Source organism: Hyla sarda, chromosome 5, assembly GCF_029499605.1.
Source record: "Hyla sarda isolate aHylSar1 chromosome 5, aHylSar1.hap1, whole genome shotgun sequence".
NCBI classification, from domain to species: domain Eukaryota; kingdom Metazoa; phylum Chordata; class Amphibia; order Anura; family Hylidae; genus Hyla; species Hyla sarda.
In genome coordinates this window covers 345924607-345951892 of record NC_079193.1, presented here as the reverse complement: position 1 = coordinate 345951892, position 27286 = coordinate 345924607, and the positions used below count along the sequence as shown (strand labels likewise).

At 41.9% G+C, this 27286-nt stretch overlaps 1 protein-coding gene and 1 long non-coding RNA gene across 3 annotated transcripts in view; one reads left to right on the top strand and one right to left on the bottom strand.

Annotated features, from left to right (window-relative positions):
* The first annotated feature begins 411 nt into the window (after window positions 1–411).
* The window catches only part of LOC130274358 (uncharacterized), a 195789-nt gene continuing 168914 nt past the window's right edge, over window positions 412–27286 (top strand). For both annotated transcript variants that reach the window (XR_008844337.1, XR_008844338.1), the window contains exon 1: window positions 412–525. This is a non-coding gene — a long non-coding RNA (uncharacterized LOC130274358). The remainder of the gene's footprint in view (window positions 526–27286) is intronic.
* Window positions 6889–27286, bottom strand: part of LOC130274357 (fibrocystin-L-like) — a 352807-nt gene continuing 332409 nt past the window's right edge. Inside the window, exons 75-80 of the mRNA XM_056522609.1 lie at window positions 23927–24280; window positions 21393–21544; window positions 19595–19744; window positions 14181–14337; window positions 12382–12808; window positions 6889–7116 (exon numbers count right to left, since the gene is read on the bottom strand). Of these exons, the coding sequence (XP_056378584.1) occupies window positions 12396–12808; window positions 14181–14337; window positions 19595–19744; window positions 21393–21544; window positions 23927–24280 (1226 nt within the window). The 3' untranslated portion in view covers window positions 6889–7116; window positions 12382–12395. The remainder of the gene's footprint in view (window positions 7117–12381; window positions 12809–14180; window positions 14338–19594; window positions 19745–21392; window positions 21545–23926; window positions 24281–27286) is intronic.

The window sequence follows — 27286 nt, the reverse complement described above, 5'->3', positions numbered from 1 at the left end:
TTAGAAGCAAATCCCCATAGCAAACTCTTCGAAGCTGGGCGGTTCCCATGACACGTGTCATCAGAGAGCACTTAGACAGAAAAGAACAACCTTAACTTCAGAAGCTCATAAGTACTGAAAGGATCAAGATTTTTTAATAGAAATTATTTACAAATCTGTTTAACTTTCTGGAGCCAGTTGATATAAAAAAAAAGTTTTTTCCTGGATAACCCCTTTAAGAACATTCTTTAAGTATGCTTATTATAACTCTTTTTTGTGTGTGTGTGGGGGGGGGGGGGATATAACAACCTAGCAACAGCAGTGGGTCCTGATTGGGGCTTTTCTGTAGGTGTGGTCCTAATTTAGGGGCGGGGCCTCTCTAAGGTAAAACTCCGCCCACTCATGGCTTTTCCTCAAAATTTTGCAGGCAGCTTCAGATCCAGATGTGCTTCAGGTACAGCAGCAAATGGTTCTTACCACAGATTTACCAAGGATTCTTACCACAAAATTGCACCAAATCTTTCCCCAATCTACTACAAGTAGTTAGTAAGTCAGTAGGAATGTATATTTATTGTCAGTTCTTCATATCCTGGGAGAATTGTATTTCTGGTCGCACACCAGTCTTAGAATTACGGAGAGAGATTTCCTGTGGTTGGAACTTCTCATCCGACTAAGATATTTTATATCCTGGTTATTATTCACCTTTATCCGTGTTATCAGATATATTATGGGGGAGATTTATCAAAACCTGTCCAGAGGAAAAGTTGCTGAGTTGCCCATAGCAACCAATCAGATCGCTTCTTTCCTTTTTCAGAGGCCTTTTTAAAAATTAAAGAAGCAATCTGATTGGTTGCTATGGGCAACTCTCCCCCCACTGTGTATACTGGACGGCTCTTACTGCTGTTCACTGACTGTAGTGTTCAAATGAATATATAGACCAGGATTCTTTCCTTCCCTCAGGGGTGTATGTGTGTATATATATATATATATATATATATATATATATATATATATATATATATATTCAGTATATATACTGTACTTGCTACATCATTATTTCTGCCTCCTTTCCATATAGATGAATGACCTGTGAGGTGACTATAGTAGAGACCCTGCAGCTCTCATGGTTGCTGGTAAGGACCGCATAATATGTGGTAACGATTAAAGGGGTTCTCCGGTGCTTAGAAATCTTATCCTTGATCCAAAGGATAGGGGATAAGATGCCTGGTCGCGGGAGCCCCGCAGCTGGGGACCACCGTGATCATGCACGCGGCACACCATTTGTAATGAGTCCCCGAAGCGTGTTCGCTCCGGGTCTGATTACGGTCGACCGCTAGCTATCACGCCCCCTCCCGTAGGCTTGCATTGAGGGGCGGAGCGTGACGTCACACGGGGGCGGGGGCGTGACGTCACACGCCGCCGGCCCTGCGGTCGACCGTAATCAGACCCGGAGCGAACACGCTCCGGGGACTGATTACAAACGGGGTGCCACGTGCATGATCACGTGGGTCCCCAGCTGCGGGACTCCCACGATCAGGCATCTTATCCCCTATCCTTTGGATAGGGGAGAAGATGTGTAAGCACCGGAGTACCCCTTTAATCATTATAATCAATAAAAATTGATAGCAACAATTTCCATTATCGATTTGTCAGTCATTATGGGGCGTGGCCTAACAACCAATAGTATAGCTACTACCACTACCTCTTTTGGGGGTAACCCCTTGAGGACAAAGCCCATTTTGACCTTAACCCCTTGAGGAGGGGGCCATTTTTCATTTTTGCACTTTTGTTTTTTCCGTCTCCCCTTCTAAAAATCATAACGCTTTAAATTTTCCAACTACAGACCCATTTGAAGGCTTGTTTTTTTGCACCACCAATTTTGCTTTGTAATGACATCAATAATTTCACCACAAAATCTATGGTGAAAAAAATTGGAAATTTTGGGGGCTTATGATTCTACGCAGAACACTTTTTGGTAAAAATTACACTTTTTTTTAAATTCTGTAGGTCCATGTGATTAAAATGATACCCAATTTATATAGGTTTGATTTTGTTTTACTTTTGTAAAAAAATTATAACTTTTTGCATGAGCAATCGATCGCTGATTACACTGATCTTTGCCATGTCAATGCACGGCAATGATCTGTGTATGAGATCGGTATGTGCAGTGAAATAGCCACCAAGGGAGGCTATAACACTGTAAAAAAAAAGTGTAAAAAAAAGTTACTAAAGACCATTAACACATTTTTATTCCCTAATAAAAATAAGTAATCACCCCCCTTTTCCCATTTAAAAAAAAAAAACTGTGTAAATAAAAATAAACGTATGTGGTATTGCCGCATGCGGAAATGTCCGAACTATAAAAATATATCGTTAATTAAACTGCACGGTCCATGGCGTATGCGCCCAAAAAATTCCAAAGTCCAGAATAGCGTATTTTTGGTCACTTTTTACATCATGAAAAAATGAATAACAAGCGATAAAAAAGTCTGATCAATATAAAATGGTACCGATAAAAACTTCAGATCACGGCGCAAAAAATGAGCCCTCATACCGGCCTGTACGCAGAAAAATAAAAAAGTTATAGGGGTTAGAAGATGAGAATTTTAAACATGTAAATTTTCCTGCATGTAGTTATGATTTTTTTTTTAAGTAATACAAAATCAAACCTATATAAGTAGGGGATCATTTTAACCGGATGGACCTACAGAATAAAGAGAAGATGTCATTTTTACTGAAAAATGCACTGCGTAGAAAAATGGCAGTTTTTCTTAAATTTTGTCGCACAATGGCCCTCATTTACTATTGCAAAACCGACTTGTTTTGTCGGGTTGTGCGCTAGATTCTGTCTGCGCCAGAATTTGCGCCAGAAGTGAAAAAACCCCGACTAACTCTCCATTTTGCTAAGAAAACCCACAAAGGGGTGTGGTCACCGGGAACAGGGGCGTGTTCCCAACATTTTCACAAAAAAGCAACATATTTACTAAGGTTTCCACAGAAAATGTGGTGGATTTCAGATGAGGAAAACCGGACAGATCAGAACATGTGTAAAAAAAGCAAAATGTAGGGAAAGTGGAAAATGTAGGGAAACCTTAGTAAATACCGTGGAAAATAAATTGTAGGGAATTAAAACCCACAAAGAAACCTACACAACACTCTTAGTAAATGTAAATAAGGGCCAATGAATTTTTTTTCTGCTTTGCCGTGGATATTTTGGTAAAATGACTAATGTCACTGCAAAGTAGAATTGGTGGCTCCAAAAAATAAGCCATAATATGGTATTTTAGGTGCAAAATTTAAAGTGTTATGATTTTTAGAATGTGATGAGGAAAATATGAAAATGCAAAAACAGAAAAACCCTGTGTCCTTAAGGGGTTAATATGGAAGGGGTTATCCACCCCACTGGACCACCAGGGACTATTTAAAGGTCTCTTTAGACGCTGATCTAAGGTGGTCCCTTTAGATGACAATATAAAGGGTTAACAGCCAGGGGTCGGCCCCAGCTACAGGAATCAGCTACAGGAGGGCCAGCCAGTATAGTCTCGTCCTTAGATGGCAACCAGTTAAGGACCAGAGCATTTTTTGCAAATCTGACCACTGTCATTTTATGCATTAATAACTCTGGGATGCTTTTACTTATTAATTTGATTCCAAGATAGTTTTTTGGTGACATATTCTACTTTATGTTAGTGGTAAATTCTCGTCAATACTTAGCATTTTTCTAACTTTGAAACTTTATGCTTGTAAGGAAAATGGACATGACAAATAAATGATATATTGACTCACATATAAAATATGTCTACATTATGTTTGCATCATAAAGTTGACATGTTTTTACTTTTTGAAGACATCAGAGGGCTTCAAAGTTTAGCAGCAATTTTCCAATTTTTCACAAAAATTTCTATATCTTAATTTTTCAGGGACCAGTCCAGTTTTGTCTTTTTGTTTGAAATCTGCCATAATGTACCCCATTATGAAAACTGCACCCGCAAAGTATTCAAAATGACATTTTGAAAGTTTGTTAACCCTTTAGGTGTTTCACAGGAATTGCTGCATTTCTGAGGAGAAAATTCTAAATATCCATTTTTTTATACTAACTGTAGCCCCATTTTTTTTTCATTTTTACAAGGGGTAAATGGAGAAAAATCCCCCTAAAATTTGTAACCTAATTTCTCTCGAGTAAGGGAATACCTCATTTGTGGACGTAAAGTGCTCTGTTGGTGCACTAGAGGGCTCAGAAGGGAAGGAGTGACAATGAGCTTTTGGAGAGCAATTTTTTCTTAAATGGTTTTTGGTGGTCATGTCGCATTTAGGAAGCCCCCATGGTGCCAGAACAGCAAAAAAAAAAAAAACCAAAAAAAAAAAACACATGGCATACTATTTGGGAAACTTCACCCCTCACGGAATGTAACAAGGGGTACAGTGAGTCTTAACACCTCACAGGTGTTTGATGAATATTTGCTAAAAGTGGGACTTGAAAATGAAAAATTAGATTTTTTTTTCACTAAAATGCTGGTGTTACGCCAAATTTTTCATTTTCATTTTCACAAGGGGTGATAGGAGAAAAAGCCCCCCCCCCAAAGTTTGTAGCACCAAAGTTTGTACCCCATATGTGGATGTAAAGTGTTCTGAGGGCGCACTACTGGGCTCAGAAGAGAAGGAGCATCATTAGGCTTTTGGAGAGAAAAATTTGGTTGGAATGGAAGTTGGGGGCCATGTGCATTTTAAAAGCACCCCATTCTGCCAGAACAGTGGAGCCCCCCACATGTGACCCCATTTCGGAACTACACCCCTCATGGAATGCAATAAGGGGTGGGTGCATTGATTTACACCCCACTGGTGTTTGACAGATCTTTGAAACAGTGGGCTGTGCAAATGAAAAATAAAATTTTTCATTTTCACGGACCACTGTTCAAAAAATCTATCATGCTCGCTGCACCCTAAATGCTCGCTGCACCCTATGTTACATTCCGTGACGGGTGTAGTTTCCAGAATGGGGTCACATGTAGGGGATACACTGTTTTGGCAACATTGGGGCCATGAACGATTTCAGCAGGCATCCCATTCCGTTCACCGCCCGGTTACCGGCGGGGAACAGAACGCAGAGGGCGTACAGGTAATGGGAATGATTCTTTTATTATTATTATCATTATTTTTTATTGTTTTTAATCCAAATCAAGATATTATTTCCCTAACCAGACTACTGGTTGACCCATCAATACCCTCTTTAGGTCATGTTCACACATTTGCACAACCTGGCAGGCGCAAGGACAGCTCTGAAATGCGCCATCTTATAAACTGCAATAGATTTCCGAGTACCTTCCACAAAAGAAATAGACAGGGCTATTCTTTCTGCGGACGCCAGAATCATCTGCCGTGGAAATTCCACCATGTTCACAGTGCAGCAGAATCCCAATGAAATCAAGAGGACTCTGCTGCAGCGGAATGTCCATGCAGAATATTCCTGTGGAATTCCGCACGGATATTCCACCGTGTGAACATACCCTTATGTGGTGTTAGCCAGGAAGGGCACCTTGCATTTATTTTATTTCCAATTGCTAGATAAGAAAACTATTTAGATTATTGCATTTTCCTTTTTATTCATAAAAAGGATTCATAACAAATATAGGGTCATCACTCTCCTTATTCACAGGACAGGATTTTAGGAGCTCCTATACTAGAACATCCCTAAGGTAATATACAAACTTTGCTATGTTCCCTAATGGATAGGGGCTGACTTTTCCTGTTGACTCTCAGAAATGCATATATGGAGCATTGCAATGTTACCAGTTCTCTTTTTATTGGGTCTACAATGTTATCCTGGGAGACTAGACATTTCAAAATGCCGGTTTTTGTTTACATTGTTGGATGTTAAAAATCACGGTTTAATTGGCCTGATATCAGGCTGTGTTCACACACTGTGGCTAGATAGCAGTACAGCAGCTTATTAGTGCATGCGCTTTTTCCGCAACCAAATTTACAAAAATTGCTGTAAAAATGACGCATTTTACCACAATTTGCATAATCTTGGTAAAACACACAATTTTACTGTGATTTCGGTACTTCGCTGCAAGAACGCATGCGGTAATTAGTTATGGTGCTGCTAATTAGCAACAATGTGTAAACACAGCATTAGAGAAGGCTCAGTCAGTGTTATTTTCCTTCATGCTTATTCATTTTACCATTGTATAATATTCAGAACTACATAATTGGTTCTGGAAAAATAGATGGTAACCAGCCTTGGTATAGGAGACAGTATTACAATACACTTGGAGCTGTTCAGAACTGACTAAAGTGCATTTACCAAGTGTTCGACAAAAAACATGTCTGGCATTAAAACAGATAGCAAGGAGTTTATAATTTCCTTTCTCATCTACTATACTATAAGCAGATTTATATCTTCATTGTGTGTCACCACATTGAAGAATATTCGGAAATTTGATGCTATGTAATGTATAAGACTCAAAATATGGTTTTGCTGACAATGCAATGCTGACAAGGAGTTCTCTACAGTTTCTTACCAATAGAGAAACGGATGGGACCAACCAGGACGGGCGCCCACTCTCCAAAAGCCTCATGGTGTGTCACTATGGTATGAACACTCTTGCTTATCGAGCGGTGTATTTTCTCTGTGTCACTTTAAAGTAGTTAAAGTATATTTTTACTGTATTAGTACAAAAGAGCTAATTTTTTACATACCAACTAAGGAGCTTTATTTTGGGGCACTGTGATAGTTTTGTGATGCAGTAAATTTCCCTGCAGTCCCGTGTAAACTTCTTAATATACTGTAATACCATGTGAGTTCTACTGCATCTGATATTCTTACCTCTTATACATGTACCTTTATATGTATGACATGTCATTTGAAATTGAAGAACAATTATAACATAAGTCGTTCTTTTTATGCATAGAAATTAGAAAATTTATTGCTGCAAATTTTCAAAAATGATACAGAATGATTCCACGGCACAATCCTCCAGGGGCCTATCAACATTCCTTAGGAGATTAAAATATATTCTTTATGATTTTGTTTTTTAAAGAGAGAGATTACATGAGAGCACACAGCAAACATTACAAGTATACAGTTAAAGAGTCCAACGTTGACCATAAAATCCAGTCATCAGGAAATGTTCTTATCTGTAGAAAGATGCAAAATAATATTTCAGATATTTGTCTATGGTTGCTACACCACCAGGATGTCTAAGGACCATGTATAACAGGAGGAGCAATGATATAGGTGATCTGGGATGGAGAAAGGGAGGCTGAAGCTTCTATGAGTACTTGCCCTCACACCTCCCCTCCCCCCACCTCCGATGCTACCCTTGAAAGGGGTTGTACAAGAGTACAAAACATGGAAGCAGCATCACACATGTCCAAGGGCTGTGCCTAGTATAGCAGCTAAAAAGAGCTTGCATACACAACAAATGTGTAATATAAAAATATAGATTCACCTTTAACCTGAAAAACGTAAACATTTGCATTAAAGGAAAAATGTCAGCCTGTTCACCCATGCTAAACCCAATAGACTAGGTTATAGTGCGGGTGCACAGAATTCCCAAGGGCTCACTTACTTATTTTTGTCAACTGGCGGCCTAGATATCTTGTCCTGAAGTTCTGGGCTTTCTAATGAGAATACGCGCACTGAATGTCATCAGGACGTAAGAGCTGGGGAAAATATAGCGGCGCATGCGCTCTTCAGACAGAGCACTGTGATCACGTGATGTGGGACTCCACATCACTAGGACGTAGAGTTGAATCCAATTCATATGCATAGTGGAGGGGCGGGTTTACTACGGGAGCGAGAGGTGGCCAGCCAGCGGGGGAGACTCCTTCAGTGCGCATATTCTCATTAGAAATCCCGCAACTTCATAACAAGATATCTCGGCGACCAGTTTAATAAGTAAGTGACCCCTAGTTTGTATCCTGTTCCCAGTGTATTGGGTTTAGTGTGGGTGAAAAGGCTGACAGTTTTTTTTCCTTTAAAAGGTTAATCTAAAAAATTATTTTTATCTTTAAAAGTGCTCAGGGTGGGATTGTGTATTGTGATGAAAGCAGGAAGTGCAGAGCAGCAAAGTGTGGGGCATCAGCAGGTAAGCAGGTACATTTAAAAAATTTTTTTTTTGTTTATCCTACTCTTAACATGATTTAAAGGGGTACTCCACCCCTAGACATGTTATCCCCTTATCCAATCTCTGGGCCGGCACTGCGACGTTCATGATCACGGACATCATGACGCACCCCCTCAAATTAAGTCTAAGGGAAGGGGTGTGACGCATAGTACACAGCCGTCACGCCCCCTCCCATAGACATGAATGGAGGGGGCATGATGTGACACGTCCCAGGCTTCTGTGTTCATGAATAATGCAGCTCTGGCCTGGAGATCGCTGGGGGGGTCCCAGCGGCCGGACCCCTCACGATCAAACATGTTATCCCTGTTTTTCAATTTTTTCACTTTTGTTTTTTCCTCCTTACCTTTAAAAAATAATAACCCTTTCAATTTTGCACCTAAAAATCCATATGATGGCTTATTTTTTGCATCACCAATTCTACTTTGTAATGGCATCAGTCATTTTACCCCAAAATCTACTGCGAAATGGAAAAAAATCATTGTGTGACAATATTGATGAAAAAACGCAATTTTGTAAATTTTGGGTGCTTCCGTTTCTACGCAGTACATTCTTCTGTAAAAATGACACCTTATCTTTATTCTGTAGGTCCATATGATTAAAATGATACCCAACTTATATCGGTTGGATATTGTCGTACTTCTGGAAAAAATCATAACTACATGCAGGAAAATTTATACGTTTAAAATTGTCATCTTCTGACCCCTATAACTTTTAAATTTTTCGGCATATGGGGCGATATGAGGGCTAATTTTTTGCGCTGTGATCCGAAGTTTTTATTGGTACCATTTTTGTATTGATTGGACTTTTTGATCTCTTTTTATTTATTTTTTCATGATTTAAATAGTTACCAAAAATACGCTATTTTGGACTTTGGACTTTTTTTGCGTGTAAGCCATTGACCTTGCGGTTTAATTAACAATATATTTTTATAATTCGGAGATTTCCACAATCGGCAACACCACATAGTTTATTTTTATTTACACTGTTTTTTTTTAACCCCTTAACGACCATGGACGTAAATGTATGTCCTGGTTTGGCGTCCTGTGTATGACCGCGAGCATCGGAACGGTGCTCGCGTCATACATGGCAGGTTCCGGCTGCTAGTAGCAGTCGCCAGTAATGGCCGACATCCGTGATCGTACGGATGTCCGCCATTAACCCCTCAGATGCCGTGATCAATACAGATCACGGCATCTGCGGCAGTGTGGTACTTTGAATGGATGATCGGATCGCCTGCAGCACTGCCGCGGCAATCCGATCATCCAGCATGGTGGCCGGAGGTCCCCTCACCTGGCTCCGGCTGTCTCCCGGGGTCTTCTGCTCTGGTCTGAGATCGAGTGTCCTATACATAGCACTGAAAAGTATTAGCAATGAAAGGATTGCTATAGAAAGCCCCCTATTCGGACATAAAAAGTGTAAAATTAAAGTTGAAAAATGTAAAAATAAAAAGTAAAAAAAAAGTGAAAAATCCCCTCCCCCAATAAAATGAAAATTGTCCGTTTTTCCCATTTTACCCCCAAAAAGCGTAATTTTTTTAATAAACCTATTTGGTATCGCCGCGTGCGTAAATGTCTGTACTTTCAAAATATAATGTTAATGATCCCGTACGGTGAATGGCGTAAACGTAAAAAATTTAAAAAGTCCAAGAATGCAGCTTTTTTTTTTACACATTTTATAAAAAATTAATTTAATAAAAATTATCTAAAAGTTTTATATATGCAAATGTGGTATCGATAAAAAGTACAGATGACGGCGCAAAAAATTAGCCCTCATACCGCTCTATATATGGAAAAATGAAAAAGTTATAGGTGGTCAAAATAGGGTGATTTTAGATTACTGATTTGTTACAAAAAGTTCTAGATTTTTTTAAGCGATACAAAAATATAAAAGTATCTAGCCATGGGTATCATTTTAATCGTATTGACCCACAGAATAAAGAACACATGTCATTTGTACCGTAAAGTGTATAGTGTGAAAACAAAACCCTCCAAAATGCGCAAAATTGTGGTTTTCATTTAAATTTCCACCCTAAAAAATAGTTTTTGGGGTTCGCCATACATTTTATGGTAAAATGAGAGGTTTCATTGCAAAGTACAATTGGTCACGGAAAAAAACAAGTCCTTATATGGGTCTGTAGATGGAAATATAAAGGAGTTATGGATTTTAGAAGGCGAGGAGGGAAAAACGAAAACACTAAAATAAAATTGGCCTGGTCCTTAAAGGGGTACTCCACCCCTAGACTTCTTATCCCCTATCCAAAGGATAGGGGATAAGATGTCAGAATGCCGCGGTCCCGCTGCTGGGGATCCCCGAGATCCCCGCTGCGGCACTGCGCTATCATTACAGCACAGAGCGAGTTTGCTCTGCACGTAATGACGGGCAATACAGGGGCTGGAGCATCGTGACATCACGGCCCCGCCCCTCGTGATGTCACGGCCCGCCCCTTTCAATACAAGTCTATGGGAGGGGGCGTGGCAGTTGTCATGCCCCCTGCCATAGACTTGCATTAAGGGGACGGGCCGTGATGTCACGATGGGGCGAAGCCATGATGTCACGCTGCTCCATCCCCTGTATCGCCCATCATTACGCACAGAGCAAACTCGCTCTGTGCTGTAATGATAGCGCAGTGCCGCAGCGGGGATCCCGGGGATCCCCAGCAGTGGGACCGCGGCGATCTGACATCTTATCCACTATCCTTTCGATAGGGGAAAAGATGTCTAGGGGCGTAGTACCCCTTTAAGGTGAAAATGGGCTTGGTCCTTAAGGGGTTAATGGGAAAAGAGGGGTGATTCAAATTTATGTTAGGGAAGGGGTTTAATGATCTTTATTCACTTTTTCTTCACTTTTTTTTTTTGCAATGTTATAGCTTCCATAGGGGGCTATAACACTGCACTAACTGATCTTTTACATTGATCAATGGTTTCTCATAGGAAACCATTGATCAATGATTGTGCCTCTTGACTGCTCATGCCTGTATCTCAGGCACTGAGCAGTCATTCGGCGATCGGACAACAGGAGGCAAGGTAAGGGACCCTTCTGACCCAGTGTGATCAGTACCACGTGCTATTAGCCACGGGTCCCGGCCGTGGCCCCACGTTATAGAACGGGAGTGGACTCAGGCCATACAGGTACGCCCGCAGTAGTTAAGGGGTTAAATAAAGAAGTAACTTTACGAACAACTCCTTTATCATTGGTTATTAGCGTGCATAATTTCATGTAGAGAATCAGCATAAGTCCCATCAATATCCCTTCAGGACCTTCAAGCAAAGCAATGCTACTGGAGCTTCTTACCTTGAAGCCTTTGGGCCACAAAGTTTCAGTGGGCCCACTGTCTACCCAACCTCTTGAAAAAAGATAGAACATAAAGTTTCCTAGAATGCCATGGACCCCACAAACCCTGTGTACCAGCTGTATAGGTTTGCCTGGTAGTGATTCTAGCTTTGGACCATATTGTGCTTCTGGCTTCTTTTAAAGAGGACCTATGACCAACTCCCCAAAAAATAATACATTTTGTGATTGAGAATTGAGATACTGTTATTAAATAACTTAGGGTGCCCTGATTTTCTTTCTTTTTTCACTTTCTTGATACACTCTTCCTCCCTGAGATATAAGGGTTTGAAATTTGTCTGACAATTTAGGGAATCTGTCAGATGGGTGTGGACTTAATTTTAATATTGGGAGGTGAGGGTGGGAATATACAATTAGGGGTGTGTGGATCTTTTACATTGTAGGGCGTATATGTCTAATACACACCAACGACTGTATAATCCCGCCCATCACCTGATTAAGTTAACATTAAGTTCACACCCATCTGACTTATTCCCTGAATTGTCAGACAAATTATAAACCCTCATATCTTGGGAATGGAAGGGCGCATCCGTAAACTGTGAAAAGGTGTGAGACCAGGACATCGTAAGCTATAAAATGATAGGGATCTCATTTTTTGGGTTGACCAAAGGTCCTCTTTAAGTTGCAAAAAATAACACTTTGTCATTAGATGGATGTTAATTAATATGGTCAATAATACAATTCTCACAATGACTGATGTTTAACTTTAATGGATGTCTGAAAATTGCCCCGTAAAGTTGGGTGACAGGGCATTTTAAATGTTTTGTAGGGGACACATTTGTTGTTACCCACCTATTTTTTCAACTATTAGGCAATATCCTTTCTAAACACAATGTATTTACTGACAGTTATCTTTAGTCTTCCTTTCATACATTAATTATTATTAAGCTGTTTACAAATATAGGCATTAAAGATTAAATCTCACCTCTGTGCCAGTCTTTACCACATATCCATTAATAGATTCACAGTCATCAAGGTGACAAACAAGGTTAACAATGACTGCAATGGACTGTATACGTTGATTGTAGCAATTGAAGTGGTTCCGGGAGTGGTGGTGGATGTAGTGGTGGGAGAGGTGGTGGATGTAGTGGTGGGAGAGGTGGTGGATGTAGTGGTGGGAGAGGTGGTGGATGTAGTGGTGGGAGAGGTGGTGGATGTAGTGGTGGGAGAGGTGGTGGATGTAGTGGTAGGAGTATTGCTGGAAGTTGTAATCGATGTGTCGCTGGGAGCAGTGGTGGATGTGTTGCTGGATGTTGTGGGAGTAGCACTGGGAGAAGTTCCCACTTTGGCATCAAATGACCTTGTCTGTATATTGACATTATTTAGCACAAATTCTAGCTTATATCCATTTCCTGAAATAACAAAACAACATTATTCCTTTTTTTCTTTCAATTTTAGCTATTAATGCCCCACAAAGTAATGCAACATCACATCTTTGCTTCCCCTATTGATAACATTATCTAACACGTCTCAATGGCCTGTCTCTGTAGCACCCATGGGGGTGGGGAGTCTGGTGGGTTTGGCTTTTTATTTAGGCAGTCTGATCTGGGATCTTATTTACATTATTTAGGTGGTCTGATTTACTTATGGGGTTTGGTTTGAGTTTAATTTATTTGAGGGGGTCTAGTATGGAGACTAATTTATAAAAAGGGTCATCACGCCCCCTCCCACAAACATGAAGATAGGTGGTGTGACGTGATGTCATGAGGGGACGTGGCATGATGTCACGTCTCCAGTCCCAGAAACACAGAGGTTTCCGAGACTGGAGCAGCAGCTCCGCATAGAATGCAGGTGCTGCATGGAGATCGCAGGGGGTCCCAGCGGTGGGCCCCCTGCAATCAGACATCTTATCCTCTATCCTTTAGATGGGGGATAAGATGTCTTTGTCCGGAATACCCCTTTAAAGGAGTACTCCGGTAAATAACTATATTTTTCATATCAACTGGCTCCAGAAAGTTAAACAGATTTGTAAATGACTTCTATTACAAAAACTTAATCCTTCCAGTACTTATCAGCTGCTGTATACTACAGAGGAAGATGAGTTGTTCTTTTCTGTCTGTCCACAGTGCTCTCTGCTGACACCTCTGTCCATGTCAGGAACTGTCCAGAGTAGGAGAAAATTCCCATAGTAAATCTCTCCTTCTCCGGCTAGTTCCTGACATAGACAGAGGTGTCAGCAGAGAGCTAAGTTCAGATAAGTACTGGAAAGATAAAGATTTTTTTTAATAGAAGTAATTTACAAATCTGTTCAACTTTCTGGCACCAGTTGATTTGAGAAAATATTTTTTCACTGGAGTACCCCTTTAACATTCTCTGACATGCCTTAAAGAAGTTGTACACAGTAGGGATCGACCGATTATTGGTATGGCCGATATTATCGGCTGATAATCACGATTTTGGGCATTATCAGTATCGGTAATTACCTTGCCGATAATGCCCCGCCTCCCGCACCGCGACCAAGCGCAAAAGCCATTGCAGTGCATTGATTAAAAGCGCCCGCTTTAAATCAATGATCTGCAGTGGTGTCGCGGGGAGATAAATAGCCGATAACTTATACCGGAATATCGGTATAAGTTATAGGCTATCGCCCCTAACCTCCACCGATTATCGGTATCGGCCCTAAAAAAACGATATCGGTCGATCCCTAGTACACAGTAAAAAAAACTCCCCAGAAGTTGCTGTAATCCCCCAGGTTAACTTGTCTTAATGGGATTTAGTCTGTACCTGGCACTTCAAGAACAAGGTCAGTGTAGTTAGCCCAACAGCTGTCAAAGGGAATGGTGACATTTCCTTCCAGTCCATTGCTCACAGTGGTGCCGTTGGAGTATTTCAGGGTTGCTGTTAGTGTCATTGAACTTGCGCTTACAGAGACACAGTTCTCCTAGAAAACAGAGTGACGAAATACAGGCAAATCAGCAAGAAAGAGAACATGCGTCATGCATGTATTCCATATGTGGATAACCAATATTCAACATTATTACTGTCTCTATGCCTGTAGGGAATTGATGCCATCTAAACATACTATTTTCATAACTCCATTATTGACTAATTTGTATTATGGACACATTTTTTTTGAATCTGTATTACTTCTAAAACCCTTGGCCTGACCACAGGTTTGATGGTTGTACTTATATACGGCATCACCAATATGGTTTGATAAATCTACTTTGCTTTAATAGGTTACTAAGAGGTTTTTAATAGGTTGCTTTGTGAAAGAAATAGAGTACTGTATATACTCGAGTATAAGCCGAGTTTTTCAGCACGATTTTTCGTGCTGAAAACACCCCCCCCCGGCTTATACTCGAGTGAACTCTCCGCCCTCAGTGGTCTTCAACCTGCGGACCTCCAGATGTTCCAAAACTACAACTCCCAGCAAGCCCGGACAACCATCGGCTGTCCGGGCATGCTGGGAGTCGCAGTTTTGAAACATCTGGAGGTCCGCAGGTTGAAGACCACTGCAGCCTTCGCCATCATCCAGACCCCCCCCCCTTTAGTTTTGTACTCACCTCCGCTCGGCGGGACCTTAGGGTGAGCTGGTCCGGGCCATCTGTGCTGCAGGACCGTCCAGTGGGGAGGGATAGTCGTTCCGGGCTGTCCATCTTCACCGGGGGGCCTATTCTCCGCGCTTTGTTCGCGGCCCCGGAATAGTGACGTTGTCTTGACGACGACGCACAGGGACGTTCATGAGCAACATCCCTGTGCGTCGTCGTCAAGGCATCGTCTCTATTCCGGGCCCAAAGCGCGGAGAAGAGGCCCCCCCCCCCCTGGTGAAGATGGACAGCCCGGAATGACTATCCCTCCCCACCGGACGGTCCCTGCAGCACAGATGGCCCGGACCAGCTCACCCTAACGTCCTGCCGAGCGGAGGTGAGTACAAAACTAAAGGGGGGGGTCTGGATGATGTCGAAGGCCGCAGTGGTCTTCAACCTGTGGACCTCCAGATGTTTCAAAACTACAACTCCCAGCATGCCAGGACAGCCGATGGCTGTCCGGGCATGCTGGGAGTTGTAGTTTTGGAACATCTGGAGGTCCGCAGGTTGAAGACCACTGTTAAATCAGACATTGACAAGCAGTGATGATGAAGGGGGGGGGGTGGGCTGGTGACAGGTGGTGATGATGAAGGGGGGGTGGGATGATGACAAGGGGATGATGACAGGTGGTGATGATGAAGGGGGGGTGTGGAATGATGACAGGTGGTGATGATGAAGGGGAAGGGATGATGACAGGGGGGATGATGACAGGGGGATGATGACAGGCGGTGATGATGAAGGGGGGAATGATGACGGGGGGGATGATGACAGGGGGATGATGACAGGCGGTGATGAAGGGGGATGTGTGGGATGATGACAGGGTAATGATGACAGGCGGTAATGATGAAGGTGGGGTGTGGGATGATGACAGGGTAATGATGACAGATGATGATGATGAAGGGGGGGGGGTGGGATGATGACAGGGTAATGATGACAGGCGGTGATGATGAAGGGGAATGTGGGATGATGACAGGGGGATGATGACAGGGTAGTGATGAAGGGGGGATGATGACAGGCGGTGATGATGAAGGGGGGATGATGACAGGGTGATGATGATGAGGGTGTTAATGACGGGGGTCTGGATGATGACAGGGGGGATGATGTATTTCCCACCCTAGGCTTACAGTCGAGTCAATAACTTTTCCTGGGTTTTTGGGGTGAAATTAGGGGCCTCGGCTTATATTCAGGTCGGCTTAGAACCGTTTAACCCCACGGCTCCTGACAGTTAAATAATCCTGTTTAATCCTTACCGTATATACTTGAGTATGACAGCTCTCACTCTGTTTTGTTTTGCCTTGGGCTATGCCCAGCTGTCTGGACTGGTCAGCTGATCTTGATGTGAGCACCTGGTCTGGGCCTATTTAAGCTGGCAGTCTACTTCCAATCGCTGCCTGCTATAGAACTCAGTTTGTACTCCTAGCTAGCTTTCTTCTTTTTCTGTAATATCTGGCATTTTTACCCTTTGGCTCCGCTCTCTGACTCTCTGGTATTAGTAATTTTGTACTCTGACAGCTCCTGGCTTTTGACGCGGATAGTGGACTTGGACTTATTGTGTGAGTGTGTTAATTTTGCTTTGTTAGTCTGTCTGTTTCCTACTGTTCCTTGACCTGAGTCTGTATTATTGTATTTTATTATTTTGACTATTATGTCCCTCACTTGTCTAGGGAGGGACTGTCACCGTGGTTACAGACCTGTCACCTAGGGCAGGTACGTAAGTAGGTGGGGATAGGAGAGTGGGCGAGAATAGTCCCTGCCCATACGTGACATTAACAGCCCCATTAACGAAAGGAGGTCTATCTTTCCCCAATATAAGCCTTTAATTTCTTTTATCACAAGGTAGAAAAACATATGTCATTTTAATTGTTGGATTGAAAAACAAGGTGCAATATTCTATTATTTTTGAGGTATTGGAATCTGGCTGCTTAACAACAACAGACTGGAAGCTATTCCCATCCGCAGAGTTATACATGAACAGTTGGAAATGGTTGAAGAGGCTCCAGAATGCTAATTTCTTACATGATTTTGCACTATTATGGGGTAATGTCAACCTTTGCAAAATCAACAAATTATATAGCTTCAACAAATTGAATAATGCGAGTATTAAAAAGTTTCTGATGTGGTTATTTCTGTCAGTATTAAAGACTAATTATGCAGTGATTTAATCTTTCCAATACAGCTTGGTAGGAGTATATACTGTCATCTCATACTATAAGTAAATGAATGAATTCATTATTCTGTAAAAGGTGCTGTAAAGAAAAAAGAATTGTTTTATATATTTATTAAATTGATGGATTATTTTCAAGGTGGTTTGGAATTTAAATGTAGCAGGGTATGGATGAAGGAGCTAGCACAATGGAAAAATATTTTTTGCAAGTATTAAATCTGGGTAAAGAAATATGTTGCAGAATAATTTTTTTAAATTAACAGATAATCTAGGATTGTTATCTACGATATACAACAGAGTTATTTTCTGTGTCCTAGATATGGAGTTGAAGGATCAGGGTTTTTACATATGTGTTGGTCTTCAAACTTATTACAACCTTTTTGAAGGGAGATCTGTAAGAAAATCTAAATAAAGGGTGTGCCATCCCTTATTCTCCAATTATCACTATTCTTAAAGGGGTACTCCACCCCTAGACATCTTATCCCCTATCTCACCTGCAGCACTCCCGTTCCTCAGCTGCATGGAGCGAGGATCGCTCCGTGGCTGATGATGGCCGATACAGGGGACGGAGTATTGTGACATCACGGCTCCGCCCCCTCATGATGTCACGCCCAATCCCCTCAATATAAGCCTATGGGAGGGGGCCTGACAGCCGCCCTGTCCCCTTCCATAGACTTGCATTGAGGGGGCGGGGCCTGACATCACAATATTCCGTGCAGCTGAGGAACGGGGGTGCTGCAGGAGAGATTGTGGGGTCCTTAGCAGCAGGACCCCAGCAATCAGACATCTCCGGGTCCCGTGTCCGCAGGGGGCCCCTGTCACATTCGGGACATCCCTGTGTCCCGAAAAATCTTTTCATGACACAAAGATGTTACCTCTCTGCGGCCCTACGTTAACTTTAAAAATGCAGGGGCCGCCGGGAGGTAGCGCATGCAAGGACGTCACTGATGTCCCGTGCGTGCGCCCATGGTAACAGCAGAGAGGAGCGGAGCAGAGAGGAGGACGTGAGTGCATGGCAAATATCCAGCACGTCATCTTCGGTGGAGGAACACTGAAGTGGGGCAATAAACAGGCATACAGCCTTCAGCCATACACTGTATATGGCTGAAGGCTGTATGTCTGTGGAGGGAACTGTACTGTACCTAATGCGGGGAACTGTACAGCACCTAATGTGGGGGAACTGCACTGCACCTAATGTGGGGGAACTATACTGTACCTAATGTGGGGGAACTATACTGCACCTTATGTGGGGGAACTATACTGCACCTAATGTGCGGAGAACTATACTGCACCTAATGTGGGGAACTGTACTGCACCTAATGTGGGGAACTGTACTGCACCCAATGTGGGGGAACTATACTGCACCTAATGTGGGGGAACTGTATTGCACCTAATGTGGGGGAACTACAACCTAATGTGGGGGAACTATTCTGCCAACCTAATGTGGGGGAACTATACTGCACCTAATGTGGGGGAACTGTCGGGAGGGGGGGGGGGGGGCATCATAATGAAGTGCTCAGTCTTCCAGGCAGCCTTAATCTGGCACCACTCAAGGTATGGCCACTGGGTCCTGGGCCAGGCACGGGGCAAATAATCACTCTGATGCAAGGTTACGGAACAACGGCAGCTTTACTGAGGTAGACAGGTGTTATAGTCTTTACAGCTCAGTTAGGCCCAAGGGGATGACCAGTGACTTAAGTAGACTTGCGACCTCGCTCGGACTTGTAGTGGACTTGGACTATATTATGCATACCCATGCTAACTTTAGCAGACTTGACTGACTGGACTATGACTGACTAGACTTCACCCCTGTGGTTGCTTACCAGGCATTGACATTCAACTGAAGGGGCACTTGGGTATTGAAGCGTGGCTGCATGGTTAGGCCTATGTCTCCCTTAGGACACCAGACACTCTCAGGTCTTGACTGTACTGCTCCTCAGCTTAGAATGAACTCCTCTCTGAACTAGCTCCTCCCAAAAATATAGGGGATCAATTTAGAGGACTCCCATGGGTCACCCACAAGTCACTTGGTCACTGACACCTTCCCTGGTTACATAGGACTTGGTAACAACATTTAAAGGCATATGAACATTGGAAAGACAAATCAATAAATAACATAAGACACTGTTAACCACTTAAGGTACATAGCATGGAGGTGGACCCAGGGGACACTGAAATAGAGTCCGCCAAACAGGACAGAAAGGGTACAGGAAAGCAACTCCATACTGGGCCACCACAATGTCAAGGGGTGGAGTACCCCTTTAATGATGATTATGCTCTCTATGTAGCGTGAAGAATAAGAAGAGTTGTAATCTCTTGAATCTCTTTTTTTCATGCTAGATTATTAAATTTAAGAACATGGACGTCCTCAAACAACTATTACATGTGTATGAATAGCTAAACAGTGACATATTTGAAACATATATATGTCTTACAGTACTTACTTCAGAGTCTACAGCCATTACAGATGGCTGCTGGGAAAGCAAGTCTCCGGGAAGTCCAGCCACAGGTTGTTGGATGACTTTGAGCGCAGATACAGCAGCCAAATAACTTCCAGTAGATGCCTTAGTTCCATTAACAGGCTCAGCTGCCACCTGGGAGATATAACCTTTGTCAGTGTCTTGGGTTAGTTTTGTGGTTTATTGCAAATAATTTTGGAACTGCTTTGTACTCATTTCATCAATTCAGGATGATTAGCCGGTTATGGGTTGCTTCCCTGAGTCCTTCAGGGTTCACTTGTATGTGTGTGTGTACATATAGTAAAGCTGCCATGATTGTATGTGTGTGTGTATATATAGTAAAGCTGCCATGATTGTATAGTTATGTTATCATAATTTACTAATACACATGTAATATGCTTCATACAGTCATTGGCAAAATATTTTTCCTCCAAATAGAAATATTGAATTTCTACAAAACTCTGCATACAGTTGTGTCTCAGGAAGCATGTAAATGACTACAGGGGTGGTCTGATTACACACTGGATCTTACCACAGGAGTTCTTTAAAGTGCCTTAGCCAAAATTCCATAAAAAGGCACTCAGATGCTACTTTGGGTAGTGTACATCATGATGAGAAATTGTTTACTGCTAAACATGCCTATATTTACACAGTTGAAGACATTTTGCCCATTTGACAGACTTTAAAGTGTGGGGGGGGAGGGGGGAGGCATCCGTTTAACAAAATGTCTCTCACTTTAACCAAGCTTTTAGGAGGAGTTGGGAAGGTTTCGGGATTCAATGATGGTTGGGTTTGAGTATGGAGGCCTCTGGGAAGCCATCACATGCAGAAGTTGGTTACCACTAATAGTAATATGAGGGACACTAATAGCTCAGCTATATGTGCAGGAACTCCTTCGGCTACATGTGTAGCCTCTCATGGCTGGCAGAACTTCCAGGAATGTGTCCACCAAATAAACACTTCCTTGGCTGACCGTTAGTGTTGACTGACTATTGCATGCGATGGCTCCCCAGTTCATTTCACCAGCAGTTGAGGCAGTGTGTCCCCAGATATATCGCCAATCAAGCATTTTTGGGTTAGGGAGCCAACTTAGGAAAATTAAGCTTAGAATCTACAGGTCCAGCTGCAACATCTGTAGCATGTGGAACCTGTATGCCTCCATGCCCAACCATATCTCATCTTGTATCAAGGCTACAGGCAGCCCAATAGAGTCCCTTCTTTGGATGTACAGTTTTCTCCAAGAATCTTATTCTTTCACTCTTAGGGTATGCTCACATGAGCGGACCCACAGCGTATTTTACGTTGCGAATCTGCCGCAGAAGGACCACTGCATGGTGGCTTTACATGTGCCTACTCGGAACGGCAATACCCGCTATGAGCAGACACACTGCGATGTGCGAGTCCGCCTAGGTCATGGAGCAGGGGGAGTGGCTGCGATGTGTGTGAGTACACGGCGCATGTACGACGACTCGCACATCGCTTCAGTGTGTCTGCTCTTATCAGCGTAATGACGCTATGAGCAGGCACATGTAAAGCCACCACGCAGCGGTCCTTTAGCGGCGGATCCGCAGCGTAAAATACGCTGTGGGTCAGCTCGTGTGAACGTACCCTTATACTGTAAACACTTACATACATCATAATTACATTTACATATATTAAGTCATTTTTTATTCCAACAACTTCTTCTTGGTGTGCTATTGTTTTTTTTTTTTTTTTTGTAGTCAATTTTTATGTTTAAGAGCAGGAATTATTTGATAATAGAATAGCAGCAGGGAGTAAGTACCTGACTCCAGGCAGGATCACTAGGAGATGGGACTGGATCAGAAACAGACAGTGATGACACCGTGACATTCAACTGAGAGCTGAGGCTTCCATTAATTGCAGAAGATGCCAGGTCTTGGCTTATAGTCTGGAAATCTGTGTATGTCAGTGGATCTAAATGAGAAGACCAGAAAATGTTTTACTGAAAAAGTGTCATAAATTACAGGATAAACTTCAAGAGCAGAAAGAAGTAGAATATAAAATGAGCTTAGATGGATCTCTGATTGTTAATATTGATGTCTTTACTAAGAATAAGCTATCAATATCAGATAGGTGGTGGTCTTACTCCCAGCACCACCACTGATCACATGATTGGATGAAGGCCTAGGACCTAAGTCTACTTACACTCAATCTAGCCACTCCCCCCTGTGGCTTTGTGGGACTGGGCATAATTTGCAGGCCAGACCGATGCACAAAAAGGGTAGATAAAATGGGTGGGGGTTAAAATGTGGGTGTGTCTTTGTGAGATGGGGTCGGGTTTGCAAGCCGGACACCTTCACGAGGAGATGCAGAGAGGAGCTTGTGGAATAAGGTACTGGTAGTCCCATATACTTGCATGGGACTTGAAACAAAAGGGTTAATGTATGTTAGGGTAAATTTAACTATCATATCTTTTTATTTGACATATAAGTAATATGTGTACCAGGTATTATTGAACTATCTATAGCCGTACGGAAGTTATGTGGGAACATACATTTGCCATTGATTTGCATGGGACTTTAAACAAAAACCCTGACCCTCACAAATGGGGGTAATTAAGGGTTAAATTAACTATCCTATATTTAAGTGTGTATAAGTTACATGTGACCAAGTATTATCGAAATATCTCCAGCGGTTTGGAAGTTATGCAGTAACATATATTTCCCATAGACTTGTATGGGACTTTAAACAAAAACCCCGCCCCTGGCAAATGGGGGTGAGTAAAGGTTAAATTATCTATCCTATGTTTGTTGTTGACATATTAGTAACATGTTTGCCAAGTTTCACGTTAATATCTTTAGCCGTTTGGACGTGATCCTGGAACATAAATAGATTTTAAAAAATGGCATTAAACTACAACTTATTCTGAAAAAAATAAAATAAAATAAGCCCTCAGACAGCTCTGTTAATGACAAATAAAAATGTTATGATTCCTAGAATACAAGGTGGAAAAAAAACTGTGAAAAATAATTAAATAATCTAGCCTCTCCTTCTATATTACATATGTTGTCTATATTGCAACCAGCACTGTGGTCAGACAGAAAGGAAAAACTAAACTTCCTCTGTAGTATACAGTAGCTGAAAAGTATGGAAGGATTAAGATTTTTAACCCCTTAAGGACACATGACGTACTGGAATGTCATGTGTCCACTCCCGATCTATAACGCGGGGCCACGGCTAATAGCGCGCGGCATCCCTATTAAAAGTTTGAATCACCCCCCTTTTCCCATTAAAAAACAAAACACAGTGTAAATAAAAATAAACATATATGGTATTGCCGCGTGCGGAAATGTCCGAATTATAAAAATATATTGTTAATTAAACTGCACGGTCAATGGCGTGCGCGCAAAAAAATTCCAAAGTCCAAAATAGTGCATTTTTGGTCATTTTTTATATTATGAAAAAATGAATAAAAAGCGATCAATAAGTTCTATCAATGCAAAAATGGTACCGTTAAAAACTTCAGATCACGGTGCAAAAAATGAGCCCTCATACCGCCCCATAAACGGAAAATAAAAAAGTTATAGGGGTCAGAAGATGACAATTTTAAACGTATACATTTTCCTGCATGAAGTTATGATTTTTTCCAGAAGTACGACAAAATCAAACCTACACAAGTAGGGTATCATTTTAACCGTATGGACCTACAGAATAAATATCAGGTGTCATTTTTACCGAAAAATGTACTACGTAGAAACGGAAGCCCCCAAAAGTTACAAAATGGCGTTTTTTTTTCAATTTTGTCGCACAATGATTTTTTTTCCGTTTCACCGTAGATTTTTGGGCACAATGACTGACGTCATTACAAAGTAGAATTGGTGGCGCAAAAAATAAGCCATAATATGGATTTTTAGGTGCAAAATTGAAAGAGTTATGATTTTTTAAAGGCAGATTTTTTAAAGGCAAGGAGCAAAAAAGGAAAATAGAAAACGGAAAAAACCCCGGTCCTTAAGGGGTTAAATAGAAGTAATTTATAAATTTGTTTATTTTTCTGGCACTAGTTTATTTTAAAAAAAAATTCCCACTGGAGTACCCCTTTTATATTTAGGTGTAGCATTCCTATAAGAAATAATGTAACCCCAGTTCTTAACTTTTGAAGATCTTCAAATCTGGTATGCATTTGTTCACACATAAATGAAAATATAACTCATAAAAGTCACTCAATAGGAGTATTCTTAAGAACATAAGGCATGTCACAGATACATACAACAATTACAAGAGATTATTACAGCATTATTACTGAATGTTCTAAGCATGTGACAGAAAAAAGCGTGTTTCAGGAAGCCTTTATCTTACCTGTTGCATTAGAAGAAGAAGAGTTGGTTTGTTGGACTGGTGGGTCAGAAATCTCTACTGATACAGATATTCCTCCCGTGGCCCTCTTTCTGCGGCTGGAACCCTCCCTAATTATCTTTGTAATACGAATTTTGCTTGCTGGGATCTTCAAGAAAATTGCAAGGTTCTGGACAAGATTTGCACCATAAAACTGATCCTCAGTCATTGCCGGCATCTTGAATGAAATAACAATGAGAGGAGATGTGCGTATTTCAACTGGAGTGGATCCTCTGACCAGGATGTACAGCATGTTATAGTCTTTGTCAAAGTAGTTTTCTCCCACAATCGTTGAGCCGAGCTTCGGCATGTATTGTCCTATCAGAAGAAGTGACAACATTTACAAAATCAGCTAAGTAATGTATTTGTAATAAGAGAGGTTTTAGACATATATGCAACTGGCAATCACAGGGTTAATTTCTTGATTATGAAGAATAAATTTATCGAAATAGCTAGGAAGGTTTATTGTAGCCTGGATGTACTGGACTATGGATTATAGCAGTAGCCAGAGATTAAAGGAGAACTCCAGCAAGAATGAACAGGATAGGTGATCACTGGGGGGGTCCGACCGCTGGGAGCCCCACTATCTCTGAAACAGGACCAGTTTCTCAGTGAGGAGCACGTGCTGCAGATGGCACATGGCTCCATTCATTTCTATGGGAGGGCCAAAAAGACCCGAGTACAGCACAGGACATCATCAGCGCTCCCATAGAAATTAATGGAGCATGTGCTGTCTACCGGTAGATGAAACACTCTCCTCTCTAAAAGATCGCAGCAGTCAGACCCCCCTGCGATCAGTTACTTGTCCTCTATCCTGTGAATAAGGGATGAGTACATTTTTGTTGGCGTTTCCCTTTTAGACTTGTCACTTAGAGAAGACACCTAAGCTTTGTCTCTGCTACTTGAAACAATGGGAAAATGGACATTTCCTAATTCAAACATTCAGACTGGGCTTTGCCTAGCATACATGTGTTTTCAGTAGGGAGAAGAGCAAAATCTGTTGTCAGCAGCTTCCATGAGAACAAAGGCTGCGACATATAAGAAGTTCTCTGATTTCAGTAAAAATTGACGGATGATTAATGACCAAATCTAATCAATCATCCAATCTGTCTATCCATCTCATATCTATCTATGTATCTATTAACAATGCATATAGAGAGTTTTCAGACCACCAGATTCTGCACTCAATAAATCAAAAAGAGAATTAAAACAAAAAAGATTTCTAGAAATGTTAGCAAATTTATTAAAAAAGAAAAACTAAAATTTGGTATGAACATACTGTTAATACTCAGATCCTATGAAATGACAAGTGAACTTTATCTTTTAAGGGCTTATATTTCACTTGATTATCTTTATAATGTTAATTCACCTTGACTGGAGTGACTCAAGGTAAATTCAGTTGACTGGACATAATATGGAAAGACACAGCCCTGTCTATATAAGGTCTCACAACAGACAGTGCATATTAAGACCTGTCTGTAGAGCTTAGAGACAAGATTGTGTGGAGGAGAAGGTCTGGACAACAGTACAGAGCAATTCTGCTGTACTAAAAGTTCCCAAGAGCACAGTGTTCTCCATAAGTTTTAAATGGAAGAAGTATGGAACAAACAGGACTCTTTGTAGGCTTAACCACCCCACCAAACTACATAATGGGGGAGAAATGACTCTGTCAGAGAGATGACCAAGAACCCAATGGTCACCCTGGCTGAGCTCCAAAGATCCTGGATGTAGATGGGAAAAACTTCCACAAGGTCAATCAACACTGCAGCTCTCCCCAATCTGGACTTGGCTAAGCGGCCTCTCCTTGAAAAAAAATAAAATAAAAACAACATAAAAGCTTGCCTAGAGTTTGCAAAAAAGCCCATAAAGAACTCTCGGACTGTGAGAAACAAGTTTCTTTGGCCTGATGAAACCAAGATTTAAGTTTTTGGCCTTAATTCTGAACATCATGTCTGGTGGAAACCAGGCACTGCTCATCACCTGCCCAATACCATCCCGTTTGGACAGGGAGACTGGTCAAGATTGAGGGAAAGCTAAATGGAGCAAAATATCTAATATAAGTGAGTTCACCCCTCATATTTTTGTAAATATTTTATCATATATTTACATGTGACAAAACTGAAGAAATTACCCTCTGTTACAATGTAAAGTAGTGAGTGCACGGCCTGTATAACATATAATGTTGTGTCCACTCAAAATTACATTACACACAGCGATTTATGTTGTCACATGAAAAGATATAAAATATTTACAAAATGTCAGGAGTGGACTCATTTATGTGGGATACTGAACATAGATATTCTTAAAGGGGTTCTCCGGTGCTTACACATCTTATCCCCTATCCAAAGGATAGGGGATAAGATGCTTGATCGCGGGAGTCCCGCAGCTGGGGACACCCGTGATCATGCACGTGGCACCCCGTTTGTAATCAGTCCCCGGGTCTGATTACGGGCGACTACAGGGCCGGCGGCGTGTGACGTCACGCCTCCGCCCCCGTGTGACGTCACGCTCCGCCCCTCAATGCAAGCCTACGGGAGAGGGCGTGATAGCCTCTCCCATAGGCTTGCATTGAGGGGCGGAGCGTGACGTCACGGGGGCGGAGGCGTGACGTCACACGCCACTGGCCCTGTAGTCGCACATAATCAGACCCGGAGCGAACACGCTCCGGGGACTGATTACAAACGGGGTGCCGCATGCATGATCACGGGCGTCTCCAGCTGCGGGACTCCCGCGATCAGGCATCTTGTCCCCTATCCTTTGGATAGGGGATAAGATGTGTAGGCACCAGAGAACCCCTTTAATAAAAAAAACCTTATCCAGACTGCTCTTGTCTTTAGACTGGGCTGAAGGTTCACTTCCATCAAGACAATGACCCCAAGCGTACAGCCAAGACACCACAAGAGTGGCTTGAAGACAACTCTTTGAATGTCCAGCAAGAGCCCTAACTTGAACCCAATGAAACATCTTTAAAGATGCCTAAGAATGGCTTTCATCAATGTTCCCATTACAGCCTGACATAGCTTGAGAGCATCTACAGAAAAAAATGGCCAAAAATCCCCAAATCCAGATGTGCAAACCTTGTGGCTTCATAACCAAGAAGACTGGAGGCTGTAATCACTTCCAACGGTGCCTCAGCTAAGTCCTGAGTAAAAGGTTCTGAATACTGTCACTGCAAGAGTTTAGTTTTTTCTTTTAAACAAATTAGAAAAGATTTCTAACATTCTGTTTTCACTTTGTGATTAAGGGGTATTAAGTGCAGAACTATGGGGGAAAACTTGAATCATCTTTTTATTTTGGCACAAGTCATCAACATAGTCAAAAAAT